General features: G+C 36.7%; 1 protein-coding gene across 2 annotated transcripts in view; it reads right to left on the bottom strand.

Moving 5' to 3' along the window:
- Positions 1-1,122: 1,122 nt before the first annotated feature.
- Positions 1,123-19,916, bottom strand: part of LOC123557643 (cholinesterase-like) — a 40,401-nt gene continuing 21,607 nt past the window's right edge. Inside the window, exons 3-5 of one of the 2 annotated variants that reach the window (XM_045349241.2) lie at positions 5,778-6,036; positions 4,318-4,481; positions 1,123-1,374 (exon numbers count right to left, since the gene is read on the bottom strand). In XM_045349241.2, the coding sequence (XP_045205176.2) occupies positions 1,361-1,374; positions 4,318-4,481; positions 5,778-6,036 (437 nt within the window). In that variant the 3' untranslated portion in view covers positions 1,123-1,360. Of the gene's footprint in view, positions 1,375-2,334; positions 3,265-4,317; positions 4,482-5,777; positions 6,037-19,916 lie in introns of those variants that run through there. The other variant, XM_045349240.2, reaches the window with a different exon arrangement.

Genomic DNA, 19,916 nt, shown 5'->3' with positions numbered 1-19,916 from the left:
TTTTGTTTCTAAACTTTTTTAAAAATGCCAAGAAAAGTAAAAGAATATAGATATTTATAATCGAGGCAATTTACTTCGCGTAAAGCATTACAAACGCTTTTCGATTTTCAACGTAAAAACAACTAATGCTCATGTGTTTCCGTAACAAATAGTATGTCAGTAATTATTTTTAAAAGTATTTTTAAGAAATAGAGCGTTAATTTCCAGATATCTAAATTATTCTCTCTTTTTTTTCGAACGATCTGGAGGCCAGTGCCTTTAAGATATATTGTGATTTATATATGAAGATACTCATAAATTAAAACTAAATATCTTAACACAAATCCGCCTATTTTGAAACGTCCTGTATCTTACATGCCCTCCCCCAACCCACCCCACCCCCCTTAAAAAAAAAGAAACTTGTATAAGAAAACAGATGCGGTTTTCGAACAATTGCACGTAAATATGTGTGTCTGTATCCCACTTTCTCTAGTCATTCGATTGCATGTGTAATTAATGCTATTTTCAACAATCTGTGTCAAAGACAAAAAAAACTGGAAGTCACCTTTATTACTGGGTACATCTGTCATCATGGTCATAATTACAAAGCATCTTGTCTAGTCGCATCCGGCTAAATACAAGAGCAAATTATTCTTCATTATAATTTCATGTATGAGACACAGACACTCATTTTTCATAAACATTTACTCATACTTGGAAAAAAAACTTTCGAAAACCAAATGTTTCTGATTTTGTCTATGCTTAGAATTGGCGTATAACTGACCTACCAGTTCTTCCTGATAAGGTATTGCCAGGAAGAGAATACAGAAAAATGACAGTACATCACTAATTATCATAAAACTAATCTCTATAAGACATAATTGAGCCGTGCCATGTGAAAACGAACATAGTGGCTTTGCGACCAGCATGGATCCAGACCAGTTTGCGCATCCGCGCGGTCTGGTCAAGATCCATGCTGTTCGCTAACGGTTTCTCTAACTGCAATATGCTTTGAAAGCGAACAGCATGGATCCTGACCAGACTGCGCGGATGCGCAGGCTGGTCTGGATCCATGCTGGTCGCAAAGCCACTATGTTGGTTTTCTCATGGCACGGCTCATATGAAGTACAATTAAGTAAATAAATTTCATTGTAGCACGTAAGTTTTATGTATATGAGATATGAAAAAAAGAAAAATACACAAGCTAAGACAGAAAATGCCAAAATGTCTACAGGCGTATCGTATCGGAACTATCCTACAACAGTTTTTACTGATCATAAAACCGAATCACAGCAAAGTTGATCATGTTGTTGGACGATATCAATGGAAAAATTCTAAGTACTTTTTCTTTGGAAAAGGCAAACCTTACAATGTTGATTGCCTATCCCGTACTATCTGTAAGAAAACAATAAAACTTTCAAAACAAAAATAATTAATAAATGGCTTGTTGCAACTGTTAACTGCCTAGAAATGAAAAGAAATTATTCAAAATTCAATAACTCGACACCAAAAATTTTAAAAGCAAATACATGCAAACATTTTACTGTAAGAAAAGACTTCTAGACTCGACCCTAAAATTGATGTTCCATTAAAACAAAAGTTGTCTAGATACGTCTTGTAGATTCGTTGAAAGGAAACACGCATTAGTGATTTGCCTTTTATATTTAAATGACCTAAATGTGGTCGACGACATAGCAGCATGGCTACATATTATTATCATAACTTTTCATGCACTGAAAAGGGAGTAATACAGTTCAAACAAGATATCTTGAACTCGCTTATCACAAAATGTTGGTTATCTAAAAGACAATTTGAGCCGTGCCATGGGAAAACCAACATAGTGGCTTTGCATCCGCGCAGTCTGGTCAGGATCCATGCTGTTCGCTTTCAAAGCCTATTGTAATTAGAGAAACCAATAGCGAACAGCATGGATCCTGACCAGACTGCGCGGATGCGCAGGCTGGTCTGGATCCATGCTGGTCGCAAAGCCACTATGTTGGTTTTCTCATGGCGTGGCTCATTTCAAGTTCCGTCCCGGAAATACGTGCACAAAATATCATCTAGTCGAATTACGGCTATCTCGAAGTACAACGCTCGATCCCGTCGAATTCGAGATATCCAGTAACAACAGTATATAAATGTACTCGTATATATCACTTTGATCATTTGGGCTTTACCTGGCGTAAAAGACTGGTTGCAGCCTGTGCTACCACATTTTGTTCATAAGAAACACCTTCGACCTTTTTAAAGTATAAAAATACAATCTTTCCAGATTAATCATTAACTTGCAACATTCTACCAAACTGGTCGACCGTCACTTATCATTCAACAAAGAGTTCAAACATCAAATGATCTAAATCTAAATGAATGCTGTCTGATTCCAAACCTGAAGATATCACAAAGTCGTACTGAAACATGGAGACAAACGTGTCTCAATTCTCTCAATTTCGACTTAAGCAGAACTCCAACATATCAGAGCTCGAGTTGTCGACCTTTAAAATGTATTTACACTGTACAGAACAGCTAACCCACCATTTGTTATTGTGTCAATATCTTAAAAATTACTGCTTCTTCTTCGAAATTTAGCGAAAACTCAGAGCAATACATATCAACATTTCACTGTTCGCTATTTCCAGTGAACACCCTTTAAAACAATAAATGGTATTGCACAAATTGGTCCATTTTAGAAATTTAGCAGGGTAAAGGTTAAATGTCTAGAAGTTACAAACTAACGACGTTATGAGGGAAGAAACTGACAACAGAAACAAAATAATATCCTTGTCGCCCTATCAAAACGATTTATGTGACATTTTACCTTCGTATTCTTGTAAATGGTATATATTAATCATCTAATGTATATTTTGTGACTTTTAGAAAATGGGGTGTGGTAGTAATGAATAAAGTTATATCTTTACGTACATAGATATTTTTAGAAATTTTGATGTTACTGACAACCTGTTGATCTATTTGTAACTATGTTTAATTAAAAAAAGTAATTGTTAAGATATTGGCAAGACAGCAAATGGCAGGTTCGCTGTCTTGTTCAGTATAGATAGCTGTACAAATAAGAAATTAAGACTCGTAACTGATGTCGTCGACCTGTATTGTCTAGGATGCGTGCGTAAATTTCCAATTGTTAGACAAACGATGGAAGATGCAGACGACAAATGAAATATGCATGCAGGCCAATCAATCAACTGATGATAATTGCAGAAATGATCACTGGTAGGCAGAAGAGAATTGTGGGAATGCGATGATAGATGGCGCCACTTGTTGTGCTGCTTTCTGAAAATAGAATGATGTGAATTGAAATTTGCATGAATGTTAGTTATGGTAGAAATTTAAATGACACTTAATTAATCTGAAATTTGAAACAAGACATGCAGTCCAAAAAAAAAATCAAGTTTCGAATTTCCGTCATATGACATTGATCAATATTTAGCTGTTGAAGAATCTTAAAGTATTACTGGGGTTACATAACCCGTTAAACAGATTTTCATGTCATTCTCTACACAGATTTTAAGTTAGTGTGGTAATTTACTCAGATGTACTGTACAAATGAATCCATTCTCGTTCACCTGTGAGTTTTCTTTAATGACAACGTATAATATTTCCAGCCTGAGTCTTTTGTTACGCAAAGTTAAGTTGACGAGTCAAAGCTAGACTCACTTTCTCCTCATCACTGCGGATTCGAATCCCTGCCACTCTATCAAGTGGTCAGTCCATGCGGATAGGCACCTAGGGTCTCACTAAGGGTCTAACTTCACCATTTCTAAACTTGTAAATCGCTAATGCCGGTGTTGTTCGGAACCCACCAATAGACATATATAGCTATCGGCTGAATTTTCTAAAAGGATTTTGCAAAATACTTTGCTACACTTCTTATGGTTTCTCAGTAAAGTAAAGCCATACGGTTTTAAATGAAAACTACAAGTAATTGTCAAATTGTCATTACAATTTTATGAAGACAGGAATTCAGAAAATGTGCTTTGAATTGACATTTGCACTATCCTGTTGTGCATTAAAATTTCCAGGAAATAGTTCAGTTAATTGTAAGTATATCTATCAAAAAGATATTTTACATTATCTATTCGAATCGCATGCCAATTTGTCTTATATGTGTTACAAGTACTGGTTAAATAGTTTCTAGAATAACATATATGACATGCAACGAAGTATAATACCCGATTGCATGTTTTGTTTTTAATTTTCCCCATGTACATCAAATACAAAATAACAGGTTGATATCACCAAGATTTCAACGGAAAAGACAATATTTACCCAGAAGCCTTTGCACAAATTGCATTAAAATATACCAAGGGAGTTAACTCTACATACCTGACATTTGTTGTCTGAGTTTTGGCATGAGGTATTCCCAGAACGAACATTCTTTTGTTCTAAATCCTTCTCGTATATGTGTGCTACCGTTCTGTGAAAATACGATATGTTTCTCTGAGTCTGTTGTGAATTCTGGCCACTCGTTACTATAAGAACCAAGATTTCTGTACAAATGGAAGAAAAAAAGCCTATATTTACACAGTTGGTTTTCAACCTGTCACCTTACGTTTAAATGATACCTTTCAATTTCACGGCCGACAGTTCTGAACTGGACTTTAAGTTGACAACTCAGAGTCATTCTCTTTCGTCACCGACGCTCACGTTTGAATTATGACTGCAGCATAAAATTATTCAGTAGCAAACATAGACTTCACAGTTCCCGCCCTTTCAAACGAATTCGTTTGTGCTCCGTCTTTTCAAAATTATTTATAAAAGGACAAGATTCACTTTTGTCCAAAAATGACATTAAAACTGAAACATTCTAAACATAATATATTTAGTGGAAAGGAAACTTTCGTTTTTGTAAACGAACCTGAAGTTTTAAATTTTGGCTCAGCTGTCGACCACAACCAAAAATAAGCTTAGAGCTGTCGGAAGACGGCAAAACTCGAGTGTTCAACAACCTTGTCAATTGAATGAATATAAAAGTCGAAAAGGGTACAATTAATTTTGTAAATATACAAAACAGAGTTATGGAACTTGTACAATGTATGTCAGGTCATCACAATGGACAAGTGCGTGAAGTTTCAACCTATTGCTATGAGTGGGTACTGAGATACTACCTTATATACAAACACTTAACCAAAAATAGAATTATGAAACCGTTGCAGTGTAAGTCAATTTATCAAACTAAATAAGTTTTAATCCATTCCCACAGATGCTTACTGAGACAACAGCTTATACACATAAACATAACAAAATTGGGACGCAGATACCGTCGAGATAATAACGAGAAAGTTTGATAAAGAACTAGGCGGCCTATATTCAAAATACTTCTGTGGTCTTTGAATGTGCTCGCTACGGAAGGGGTAAAGAAGCTTTGCCCTATCATAATAGATGCTGCTTAAAACCACAAATACAATAGGGTTATTATAAAAGTAGCTCGATCTGCTCTAGGTCGGATCAAACAAGACGCGCATGCGCCGAAGGAAACGGCCTACGGCCGAATACAACATTCCAGACCTAGCTGTGTGTTGTTTTGTTCTTTTACCAATGAACATCGAACTAAACTTTCAAGGTTTATCGATGTCAAAATAGAACTAAACGGGTTTTATGTGTACGTTTTTATAGATTGTCCTAAGTTATGAATATTAATTGATGAAAGTAGTCCAGCAACTTACATAAAACAAGGTATACAGTACAATACGGATTTTGTTTTTTGACTGTTCAGGTTTACTTATGAAATACAAGCCGTATTTTATAAAACTTTATACAACTCTATTTTAAATGGTAAAACCTACCCATTTCTTGCAAACGTGGTGAAATAATCCATGACCTTGGCACTGACCTCACGGTCAATGTCACTGTAATTCAACTGACGATTAAATGGCTGCCCAAAGACAATCTCTATTTCATATCCATGTAGTGAACCCATCCATGACGGCCAAGGATTAGCCGAATGTCGGTATTCGAATGAGTATAGGTATGTCCGTCCGTCCGATACATCGGCATAATAGCTTGCAAGACTTCGTACAGAGCATTTGAAATTTAAATCTCCAACTGGAAAAGAATTCAAAGACACGTCAGATGAACCTCTTTAAAACTTAATGTATGCACATTCTGTACAACAGGCTCACCGTAGAAATGAATGCACGAAATCATGAGCAAATCATTACTGTGTGATTGATGAAGGGGCGCTTTCAAAGCTGGGGTGGTGGTGAGAAGAAGGGGAGGGGGCGGGGGATAAACATTTTACAATGGACAATTTTAATTAATCTACTTTTGTAAAATAAAGCGTGTTTTACATCTAAAGTAATCTTATAGTTAGGTATTTCAATCTTATTTCGTTATTGTTTTTTCTCTGAAAATACAGATTCGAAAACCAAAAGTTGGCGGGAGTTGGGTAAGACACAGAATAATATGTAGCCCCCTCCCATCTCCCACATACTTTCGAAGTTGTTCGCCTATCTGCTCCTACTCTCGCTTGCATACTTATTAATGCAAAGCAAATATCGGTAATCAATCAAAACTTTTAAACGATTTAGCAATGTAGATTGGTAAAACAGTATTACGATCATGAATATGCTGCGGAATGATGTTCATGAAATGAACTATTTTCTGTAGCGCAGGAACATTTTTTGCTGCGCTTAGAAATAAAAGCAGGATAAGTTAATTTGTAACTTAGGGTAATTCCCTGCCCTAAAACACAGCTGTGTTTGACATCACGACAATTATAGAAAATGTTTTCGTCAGTGTGGATTTCTTCGGCTTTTATCGTGCAACCACATGTAATGTTAGAGAGCCCGCCCGCTTAGCTCAGTAGGTAAGAGCGTTGGTCTACAGATCGCGGGGTCGCGAGTTCGATCCTCGGGCGTGGCGTATGTTCTCCGTGACTATTTGATAAACGACATTGTGTCTGAAATCATTAGTCCTCCACCTCTGTTTCATGTGGGGAAGTTGGCAGTTACTTGCGGAGAACAGGTTTGTACTGGTACAGAATCCAGGAACACTTGTTAGGTTAACTGCCCGCCGTTATATGACTGAAATACTGTTGAAAAACGGCGTTAAACCCAAAACAAACAAACAAAACATGTAATGTTATGCTACATTCTGTTTAAGTGTTAGTTTAAACTATTTATTACCCAAATATGAATCAAAAAGAATGTCATGAACGTGATGAAAGCGAAACAGAAAGATAATTAAAGACCAATCCTATAGAATTCTTCCCTTAGCACAAAATATAACATAACAATAACAAAATTGTGGCGCAGATAACCTTAAGTATAAAACTAGAATGTTTGTAAGGAAACAGGTGCGCCCAACAATACATTGTGTCATTGAATGTGGCCGGTAATCAAATTTTGCATCTTAATAGTGTTAGCCCAAACAAATACATTTATGAAAAAGTCATTATTCTAGGCCATCAAACTTGAGCTGAGCATCCAACAAACAAAACATCTCACCTATTTTGTGTTTATTTCACGAACCAACAAAACTCTGTAAGTTAAGAGTAAAATAAGATTCTAAGAGGAATTCATGTGTACAAGTTCCACAATGATTATGATAAAGACTCCAGCAAGGTTACATAAAATTTACATACTATACTGTTTTTGAGTTAGGCATATTAGTGAAAAAGCCTATTTTTAAACTTTTACAACCATAACTTTAAAATGGTAAAAGCCACCAATTTTGAAACGTGGTGATATTCATGATCATGGATAAAGACTCTCAAGGTCAATCATTAATTCAACTACGTTTAAGTGGTGCCCAAAGAAATATTTATATTTTTGACCATCCAGAGGCCAATACCATCTAAAAAAGGGGCCCGTGACCCAAATGGCAAATAGAGTGGCAAGTTCGTAACATTAAAATTAAACTCAACTGAAAAGATTCCCAAAGAGTCGATAATCAAAACTTTTTGACATCTGACAAGTCACCGTAGGTGAAAATATGGCATCTTTACTATTGAGAAGGGCCTTAAACTCTGAAAAATAGGGGGCGAGGTCCAATGAAAAATAATCTATGTAAAGCGAAGTTCATCATATCATAATTAAGTACTCCTTATTTGCATGTTTTTTCATCAATTAGATTCAAAAACCACTTTTGAGCTAGGGTAACACAGAAAAATGTGCATTTTGCACATATTTCAATTGGCCATCACCTACTCTGACTAAGCATGCTATTAATGAAAAAATAGGAATCTCAAGCTTTCATTTACATGTATTAAGACAGCAGCAGATGTGGTTGTTCATAATGAATATTCTACGAAACTTTTTTGAGCTAGCGCTTAGAAAGTAAAAGAGATAAGTTAATTTGTCTTAGGGCTAATTCCCTGCCCTAAAAAGGGTGACGGAGCCGACGTAAAAATGAGAAGGTGGCACGTTTATTTATTAAACATATAACCCCAAAATGAAGTGTCATCAATTGATATCAAATTCACTGTATGAAAGCAAGCGAGGTAAGAACTGAAACCCGAGTCTAAGACTGCCCTTAGCGGACAAATATAACGACGACGACAAGAACCAAATCTTAACGGCGCCACGACCATCTTAATGGGTGAGGAAAAAAATATGAATCATTACTGATGAAAAGAAAATAGGGGGGGGCAATGTATGGTGAAGAGAAATATTTACATAAAAGTGGAAGTGAATTTTTGAATGACAGAATAAGTCAAGCGTAGAAGAGAAACGAGAAAGAGGCAAGATATGGGCATGTCTCAGGTTGCTTAGGAATCTTTTACTTTTGGATATATATGTCCATGATCAAAAAGTCCTAAGTTTTCCAAATAGAACAGTATCCAATCAATTACGAAATTCCTCAGATTATCAAGAAGATCGTATCGACAACGATTAAAAATTCTGCACTCAAAAAAGAAGTGGAAATTAGTTTCAATCTGTCCACACTGGCACAACGGTGTGGGAGAAATATTTTTAGGGAGATGTTGATTCACTGCATTTTGTTCGTAGTCGTGTATGGAGCACCTGGAGTTTCCTCTTTCCGGTGTAATAATAGGCCGGAGTGCGCTACTTGTTTTCATTTAATTTACTTTTAAATGATGAAAGTGTTTCAGAATTATGGATATCTAGTCTCAGTAGATTCCAATCACTTACAACAGAATGCAAAAAAGAATTGAAATATAATGTACACCATGTATATTTTCAGAGTTTCTTAGGTTGTAGCGGTTATCACCAGAATCAGGAACTAGAGAGGATGGATATACTGGGGTCAGATTAGATTTCATTTTGAAAAACATGATAAGTCGATGTTTGTAACGTCTGTCGGAAAGTGACTCCCAGGGCACTTCTTTCTTTAGATTTTCCAAAGAAACAGGTTTTGTAGCTCCAGAGACAATGCGAGCACATTCATTTTGAATTTTGTCAAGTTGATCCAATTCATACTTGGTACAATTGCCCCACACTATTCGAGTATTGGCCTTATAAACGAAATATATATGGTTTTAAGGGAGCGACGGTCAAGTGAGAATTTCAATTTCCGCATTATGTATACCCTTGTCCATGCCTTTTCTACAATGTAGTTGATATGAGAATGCCAGCAACAATCATTTGACGGAAAACACCAAGATTTTATGTTCAAGTACCTCGGAAATAATCTGGTTAAACATTCGAAGAGGAGGATGTTGATGAAAGTTTCGTTTTCTTGAAATTAAAAGGCTTCTGATTTGGAGGGATTGAATGTAAGCAAGTCATTTTTCTGCCCAAACAAAATTGTTTGGATATCAGATTGAAGCAGATTTGCCGCAATATCCGGTTGCTGAACTATTATATATACACTTGTATCATCAGAAAACAAGTTGATGCATGATCAGATTTCATCCACGATATCATTGATAAAGATCAGAAAAAGAAGAGGTCCGAGAATCGAACCCTGTGGAACTCCAGCTTTGAGAAATGCCCAGTTAGATTTGACGTCTATGTAAGAGATAATCTTGAAACCACATCTGAAGAGAACCTGTGATTCCTGCGTATTCTAGTTTACGTAGTAAACCTTTGTGTCAGGCTTTGTCAAAGGCCTTGCTTATATCGAAAAAGACCGCACGAACTTCTAGACCTTTATCGAGCGCTTTACAGAGGTATCGTTTATGAAGACAAGTTGATTTACCGTGGAGTCACCCGGAATGAAACCAGACTGTACAGGAGTTAAAAAGCGGGATTCACGAAGATGGTTAAAAACATGCTTGAAAATGAGGCGTTCAAGAACCTTTTCAATAGTGTTTAAGAGAGATATTGGACGAAAGTTTTTTTGGAAGAGTGGCATCATCTTTCTTGAAGATTGCACTAACATGGGCTTTCTTCCATGTGGCTGGCACAATAGAATGTTGAAGTGAAGCACTGAAAAGGTCACAAAGAGGAAAAGATAGTTCATGAGAAACCTCAAGTAGAATTCAGTTGCTTATGCCATCAGGACCCGCGGCCTTGTGAACTGGTAGAGACTTAAAGACATCTTCACGCTCTGCTGGAGATAGATGAATTTCATTTAAAAGAGTAGTAACATTCATGGAGCCAATATTGGGTATCTCTATATTTTTGTCATCAATGTATGTCTGCTTTAGGAAGTAATCATTTAAAAGGTTAGCCTTTTCAAAATCAGAAGATGTTGTTTGACGAGTATTAGAATTATATAGTGGAGGAATAACATTGTTGTTTGTTTTAGAGATGAAGGATTTTAAAGAAGTACACCAGTCTTTGGAAGAGAGTGATCCGTTTTTAAGTTTGTCTGAAAGTGTGATTTGGCTTCACGAATAAGCAAGACAGTTTCATTTCGTTTGTTTGTTTTTCGGGTTTAACGCCGTTTTTCAACAGTATTTCAGTCGTACTTTTCGGAATTTTTGCCATTGTTGGGGAGAGTTTGTTCTCTTAGCCTTTCTGTAAATACGTTTACGCTTTCGTATGTTCTTCCTTATACATGTATTATTATTCATCCAAGGGACGTCTGACGGTCTAATTGTGACATTTTTATTAGGAATATTATGTTTTGAAATTTCTGTAATTTGATTGGCTATATTGGAAGCATATATATTGATATCTGGATCAATACAGCTATTCCAGTTGAAATTGTCGATTTCAGCCCTTAGGCTGTCATAATCTCCTCGATCAAATTCCCATACCAGTCTGTCAAAGCATTTTTGTTTCAGTTTACTAACTTTGAGAAGCCCGAAAATAGGATTGTTGTAACGTTAGTCTTGTTCAAGGAAGTGTTCCCCAACACCAGAAAGAAGAATGTTATTTCCATTTGAGACGAAAATGAGATCTAATATGGATGTTGAGTGTTCTCTCAAATAAAGTTGGTTCTCCGATAAGCTGTTCTAGATTAAATTGTTGTGTGATGGAAAGAATGTTTCTAAGTGGAGTTGGATATAGAGCATTGTAGTTGCAATCTCCAGTGATAATTATGTCCGAGATGTTCGTGTCAATTGCAAGACTAATAGAGTCCTCAATTAGGTTATTGTATATGTTGTCAGAACTTGGAGGTCGATAGAAGACTCCGAATAGAATATGTTTGTTGTAACGAAGAACTATTTCCACCCACAGACATTCAAGACGATTGATCTCAAGGTCTGGTCTTCGCAAGTAATGTATATTATCTCTAACATACAGAATAACTCCTCCGTGAGAATCACCAAAACGATCTTTTCGTTCGGGTTTATGATATGAATGCAACACTAAGTCTTCAGAGTAATTGAGCGATTTAACCATGTTTCAGAAAAGGCCAAAATATCAAATTCTGAAAGTTCTGCGTACAGAATATCGAGTTTGTGTTGTATACTCTGAACGTTTAGATGAACAAAGGAAAGATGGTTTGAGATCGCTTCTGCATACTGTTATGTGGTTGTCTGAGATGATATAGAAGAAGTAGCTCTAGTTAATTCTTGACCTGGATTCTTGTGAACATCTCCAGCAGTAAGTAAGAGGCATGCATGCCATAATGAGAATGTGACAACAAATAAAGAACTCAAAAAATGAAAAATGAACAGGCGATTATCATAAAGTCGATCCATATTTTGCTGGATGATTCTCCGTGGATATCTAATTTTATTACAGATAAGAGTAATCTCTAACAAAGAGTTGTGCAGTGTCGAGTGACAAGACATAGTCCGGACAACTATAAATACTTAAAGGTTCATTACTAAAACCCGAACGAGTATTATATGAAAACCAGAGTTTGTAGCTGAGACTTCCTATTTACTGAAAATGTGGCCCACTGCATCGGTTCTGACCAAATAGTCATGAATATGTTCAAGAATAACTAACAAATAAACAAAAAAAGTTGCCTATGCCAAACCGAAAGAATGCTTTCCGACTGCTTACGAACCCGTCGAGCATCTTCGGACTTTTTCGGAAGAATCCTCCGAAACGAGGCTATAATTTATAAATAGATGCAAAATATATCATATGCCCAAACGATAACGTTTTTTACAAACTTAGCACATGGAATTCAACAATTTTGTAACGCACAAAAACTTCATGAAAATCATTCTTATAAAACAGGTAATATACAGCTATACTACAAGTTTTCATAAGGACAATTCAGGCCCTTCCCGAATAAAAGTGTTTTTACAACTTCGTCTGTAAACTTTTTCAGTTAATCTCTTTTCAGTATAATTTTAAGAATATAAATGAGTAACTGTCTTACACTGCAGAAACAAACTTAAGTATGATTGAAAATTACCTAAATACACTTATTTATGTACACATGGCTACATTAATTTAATAAAATTTTAGACATTAAACACATTGTCTTGGCCTAATATATGTCACTCAATTTAAATTTAAATTTTGTACATCTCATATTTTTCGTGCAAGTCGTGCATAATTACCATCATGGAAATACAGTTATTTTGTTGCGCGTCTTAAATGGATATTCGTTTGAAACAATTTTAAAATCACGTGATCCCGAAGAATTTCCGACCGATTACGGAAAAGCGATAAACACGAAAGTAGGACAAAATGACCCCCCGTGTCAGTCTAAGAAAATACAGAAACAACCATTTGTTTCTCTGTACATGTGTTGATTTCAAGGGAATATTGCACGGCTATCGTAATGTTTAGTACTATATTTCAAAATGTGTAGTCTTTTTTTAAGATTTTTGTCTATTCATTTGTCTTTATTTTGCACGTTTAAGAACAGAAGAAAGTGTGATAAAATTGGAAGGAACCCGTGATATCGATACGTGTACATGACGGCGTGTTTTTGCAATGAGTTCGTGGTCATGCGATCGAATGGGTGGATAGTATAAAAAAAAATCAAGAAAAGCCGTCAATGAAATGTGGTTAAAATCAGGATAACTTGTACAGTTTACAACCCCGAATGAGACATAAAAAGTAAGAACGCATGGGACAGGAGTTATATACATAAGACAAATAAGACAATTTATACAGAACAAGAGCTGTCTCCATAGGATGACAAATGCCCCCGATGGCACTTTGAATGAATAGTTATGGCCGATGTTAGAGTTTAGGACCTTTGACCTACGGACCTTGGTCTTGCGCGCGACACGTTGTCTTACTGTGCCACACATTCATGCGTAGTTATTTTAAAATCCATGCATGAATGACAAAGATATGGACCGGACACGCCCATCAATGCACTATCATGAAATATGAGCTTTAACGTCTAACTGTGACCTTGACCTTTGAGCTACAGACCTGGGTCTTGCGCGCGACACGTCATCTTACTGTGCCACACATTCATGCGTAGTTACTTGAAAATCCATCCATGGATGACAAAGATATGGACCGGACACGCCAATCAATGCACTATCATGAAAAATGACCTTTAACGTCTAAGTGTGACCTTGACCTTTGAGCTACGGACCTGGGTCTTGCGCGCGACACGTCGTCTTACTGTGGTACACATTCATGCCAAGTTATTTGAAAATCCATCCATGGATGACAAAGATATGGACCGGACATGCCCAACTATCATGAAAAATGACCTTTAATGTCTAAGTGTGACCTTGACCTTTGAGCTACGGACCTGGGTCTTGCGCGCGACACGTCGTCTTACTGTGGTACACATTCATGTCAAGTTATTTGAAAATCCATCCATGAATGACAAAGATATGGACCGGACACGCCCAACTATCATGAAAAATGACCTTTAACGTCTAAATGTGACCTTGACCTTTGAGCTACGGACCTGGGTCTTGCGCGCGACACGTGGTCTTTCTGTGGTACACATTCATGCCAAGTTATTTGAAAATCCATCCATCGATGACAAAGATATGGACCGGACAAGAAAATTGCGGACAGACCGACAGACCGACGGTTCGAAAACAATATGCCTCCCTTCGGGGGCATAAAAATAGAAGAGGAAGAAGCATATTTAGGAAGAAGGAGTTATCGTTGAGGGAAAACTCTAGTATTAAAAGCGGGCCATCGTTATTAGTAAAAGGTAAGGACAATTTTGTTCACATACTTGATTATTTAGTGGCAATGTTATTGTTAGAATAGATGCGAATCTGACTGCACTACGCTTAGTATGAAGAGAATTCTACATGGACTTGTCACTTAACAAATTATAAATAACATACATGACATACAAATAAAGTTCCACACACATTTTACATCCACATACACAGTCTTTCGAAAGGTCCCTTTCGAAAACACGCTAATTCAATGACATTATTTAGAATGTATGAACCTGCTTATATACATTTTCGTAGAATACTTCAGTTACAAATAAAATTTATGATAACAATAACATTATTCAGAATTTATGAACCTTCTTATAAACATTTTCGTAGAATTTTTCTTCTGTTACAAGTAGAATTTATGATAAATGACATTATTCAGAATACATGAACCAGGTTATATACATTTCATGAATACTTCAGTTACAAGTAGAATTTATGATAAGAATGACATTATTCAGAATGTATGAACCAGCTTATATACATGACTCGTCAAGACTCTGGCCTCTGGGTATTTCCAAAATGGTGTGTACACGCTAAAAATAGCACAACGCGCTAAAAATAGTAATGAATTAATCCCCCAAACTATTTGATATGGTGGCTGATTTTTATGGTGGCTCAATTCTGCCATTTCGTGTTTTCGTGCCGGTGTAATGAAGTATTTCGACCCCCATAGAATAACGACCCCCGGGTCATTATTCTATAGAAAATGTGACTCCTTTCCAGTAAAATATTGACTCCCCTTATAAAAAACTGACTCCCTTTGAAAACTCTATAGAACGACCCCCGGTCATAATTCTATAGAAAAACTGACCCCTCCAAGTAAAATACTGACTCCCTAAAGATGACTCCCTTCGAATCTCATAGAATAACGACCCCGGACATTATTCTATTTAAAAAAGTTACTCTTTCCGTGTAAAACACCGGCTCCTAAAAAGACTTTGGACGATAATATCTATTAACAAGAGTGCCAGATTGTCACAATATACGCCCGTCACAGCAAATTTCTTTACTCTAGCACCTGTATTTGCAAATGGAATTTTAATTTTGTGGTTGTTTAGTAATCATTGTAAGTCATTAGTTTTTCTAAGTCCACAAAAAAACTCCTTACCAGGTAGAGATACCTTAAAATACACCTAAAATTTGAAAGTAACATCTATGTTGTACCACAGAAAAGTGGTCTTGTTTTTTCCCTACGGTCAATTATAAAAAAGTTACAATATAAGTTATTTATAGTAACAACTAAGGGAAGATAATCTTACAAAAAAAAAAAAAAAAAAAAAAAAAAAAAACATAAAAAAATTGTAAGTCCACACAAAAATCTTTACCAGGTAGAGATTGGTCAAAATACACCTCATAATTGGATGTAGCATGCATGTTGTACTACAGAAAAGTGGTCTCGATTTTTCCCTACGACTAATAATGAAAAAGTTACAATATAAGCTATTTATAGTAACAACAAAGGGAAGTAATTCTAAAGAAAGGAACTGCACATGACACTTCATCTCATGATGGTGTATAATTGTGCCATGCTACATCAAAATCTCTCCATGCATGAAGAAGAAATGCTTCGGACAAAGTCATTCTTGTATCTGACCTTTGGCCTCTAAGTGTGACCTTGACCTTTGACCTAGGGACCTGGTTCTTGCACATGACACTCTGCCTCGTGGTGGTGAACATTTGTGCAAAGTTATATCAAAATCCCTCTATGCATGAAGAAGAAATGCTCCTGACAAGGTTTTCATTCTTGTATCATTTGACCACTAAGTGTGACCTTGACCTTTGACCTAGGGACCTGGTTCTTGCGCATGACACTCCGCCTGGTGGTGGTGAACATTTGTGCAAAGTTATATCAAAATCCCTCTATGCATGAAAAAGAAATGCTCCGGACAAGGTTTTCATTCTTGTATCCTTTGACCTCTAAGTGTGACCTTGACCTTTGACCTAGGGACCTGGTTCTTGCGCATGACACTCCGCCTCGTGGTGGTAAACATTTGTGCCAAGTTATATCAAAATCCCTCCATGCATGAAGAAGATATGCTCCGGACAAAGTCATTCTTGAATTTGACCTTTGACCTCTAAGTGTGACCTTGACCTTAGACCTAGGGACCTGGTTTTTGCGCATGACACTCCGTCTCATGATGGTAAACAACTGTGCCAACTTTCATCAAAATCCCTTCATGCATGTAGAAGATATGCTCCGGACAAAGTCTGTGGACGCCGCCCGCCCGCCCGCCCGCCAGGGGCGTTCCCATAATACGTCCCGTTTTTCAAACGGGCGTATAAAAAGTGATCCCCACCAAACCTAACGGACAATTTTACTAGATCTACAACTCTAATACCCTCCATTACCAATAGTTAAGGGGACGCATATTGCTACATTCACAGTTCATACAGCAATGCGGAAGGGGTGCATATTCAAGAAACCGATGGTGGGAAAATAAAAAACATATTCCTAAACTGATATAATACTGATGGACACCTGTAATATTCAGTATTTTGTGGATAAGGATGTGGTACTATGAATGTAATAGGAAAACAGAGGTGTTTGTGAAAGTACATTCAACACAAAATATTAAGCTTTTGTATAAGGAAAAAAACAGGTTTTTTACAATAACAGTGTTCCAAATAATGTTGAAGGGATGAGATTTTCTTTCTAACACACCAGGTTTGCTTAAACATGTAAAAATTTAACGCCACGTCAGTTCATCTCGGGATGGACGCCATATTTCTCATTGATAAAAAATGTAAACAAAAAAATCAGAGTGGGATTAGCATTGCAAGGGCATAACATGACATTCTACACAATGAATACCTTAGAACAGATATCTAAGATGCTACACAGGTCAGGCGGGTTAAATGCATAATGTCGATCACTTGAAATTCATCTTGAAAAGGTGGTTAATTTTAGTTTGTTTACATGGTTTTTAATTTTGCCACGACTTCTCGGCGATTCACTGCAAATGTATTACTGCGCCGGACGAAAGGTAACTCTAATAAACAACGGGAGACAACTTAGGTGTCAGCACGTGTACGATTTTAAAAAAAAACATGTCGATGATTATAATTTCTTATCAAATAATGAATCCTATTCAGATATTCGTCTTTAATATTAGAAAATTATTAATTTCTGTGGACATTTGTCAAAAAATATTACCTACAGTGGACTACTTTGCGCATCAAACTGGTTTCCGCTTCAGTTGTGAGGCACTTCCGTTATACTTTTGACAACAATAACAAAACACAAAATGAATCAATAAAGTCACTTATAAACCGACTGCTACTTAAATCAGTGCAAGTAAAGTTGTTGTTACAACATTATACATGTTCGTTACGTTATGAGATAAAGTTTATCTTGAACTGCATAATCCATTAACTACGTTTACATGATATTGCATTTACAACTTATTTGACCCCATTTTTTACGTGAATGACAGCATTCTCGTGCAACTCGTGCAAACAGAGTTATGAAAAGTATGGTGGAGAATTCAAGGACAAATTATAAATGACATTAAAATGAGGATAACTGTATATTCGTCCAGTTTTGATCATTGACATTCCTGCTGTGTATTAGTAACTTTTGTGAACAAGATTAGAATGTTGCTTTTGCACATATACACATTGATTGGACCTCTCAACCAAATTTCATACCTTATTTTAGGGATTTTAAGACAGTACATTTTCAAAAGTTTGTTGAATGTGTTTTGATATTTAAGTGCATTGCAATTCATGAATACCAAGTTAAAAATTAATAATGGCAACATTTCTAGGCCTTTATTGTAAGCCACTAGACTTCTGTAATGATAAATGTTTAATGTATTAAGGGGAATATACTCTTTTAGTTTTGTAATGTGGCATTCCTTGACCACCGTATCTTTTCTTATGCACTACTTTGTAAACAAACTAAATAATGTGTTTTAGCTCACATATGCCAAATGAAAAGCAAGACAGTGAACTTATTTCACATTCTTTCTTTAAATTAGAATCTGTAGGACATTGATAAATGTTTGGACAAAGTGAAGCACTATTATTTTCGCACCAAAATGTCTTAATTGTTTACTTTGAATGTACACAAGAAGTCTTACGTAATTCAACAATAACTTTCTTGTTTCAGTTTTTCTCATTTTTATTTTAGTGAGCAATCCTTTGTGTACTTATAACAGTTGAAACAGTATTCATTTCATTTACCAAAACCTTGTACTTTTTTGCAGGTAAATTTTATAATACCCCACCCACTTTTTTCTAATTTCAAAGTATGAGTCCCCTTAACATATTGATTGTACTACTACTACTGGTGCCGCTACTTCTATTGCTATTACTACATGTACTTCTTCCTCTTCTACTACTACTACTTCTACTACTACTACTACAACTGCTTCTAGTGATACTACTATACCTGCTTCCACTAATACGTCTTGTACATCTACCTCTTCTTCTCCTGCTGCTGTTGTTGCTGTCACTTATTCCTCTGCTGCTGCTGCTGCTGCTGCTGCTGCTGCTACTACTACTGCCACTGCCACTGCCACTACCACTACCACTACCACTACCACTACCACTACCACTACTACTACTACTACTACTACTACTTTCTATTGTTGCCGCTACCGTACTTTACTGCCACCTAAGTTCTATGCTAACAGTTTCTTGTGCAGTTTTCTTCTGAAGATTTACTTCATACCGATGTTTGCAGGGATTATTGACACTGGTGTGTTTTGTGAACGTATTGTGAATTGTTATTTTCCTGAAAAAAATGTATACACCAAGATACAGCGTCTAGAAATAGAATCCCTTTTCCCGTTGCGGAATACTCTGATTTCTGTGTCAAGTGATGGTATCTGGGGCTAATGGTCAAACGGAAGGACGGACGGACGGACAAGGGCACATCTATATGCCCCCTCCCCCGAGTGGGGGCATAAAATGCAGCAATTAGGCCTTAGATACATGAGTTATCACTAAATTTGACCAAATTACCGGGGGTCGTTTTTTTATGGGAGTCAATATTCTTCGTGAGGTTCAGTTTACTTCACGTGGGGGAGTCATAGTACTATGATCTGGAAGTCATAATACTATGACCGGGGGGTCACTTTTTCTATAGAATAATGACCGGGGGGGGGGGGGTCATTATTCTATGGGGGTCGAAAAATCTTCATTACACCGGCGGGGCGAAAACACGAAAATATGACAACACGAAAACTCGACAAATACCTAATTTGTCGAGTTTTCGTGTTGTCGTGTTGTCGTGTCGCCGGGCCGAAAACAAGACAAATTTTATGCGAAAACTTGACGTTTAAAGGGCGCCGCCACGACAGATTTATCTGTCGAGTTTTCGTGTTGGCGTGTATAAATTTGTCGTGTTGGTGCCCTTTATTTGTCGAGTTTTCGTGTTTTCGCCCCGCCGACACGAAAACACGACAACAAATTAGGTATTTGTCGTGTTTTCGTGTTTTCGCCCCGCCGACACGAAAACACGAAAACACAACAAATGCATTATTTGTCGATTTTTCGTGTT

The sequence above is a fragment of the Mercenaria mercenaria genome, chromosome 5 (genome assembly GCF_021730395.1).
Source record: "Mercenaria mercenaria strain notata chromosome 5, MADL_Memer_1, whole genome shotgun sequence".
NCBI classification, from domain to species: Eukaryota; Metazoa; Mollusca; class Bivalvia; order Venerida; family Veneridae; genus Mercenaria; species Mercenaria mercenaria.
Note: the sequence above shows the minus strand (reverse complement) of the source record. Positions and strands in the feature narration are given on the sequence as shown.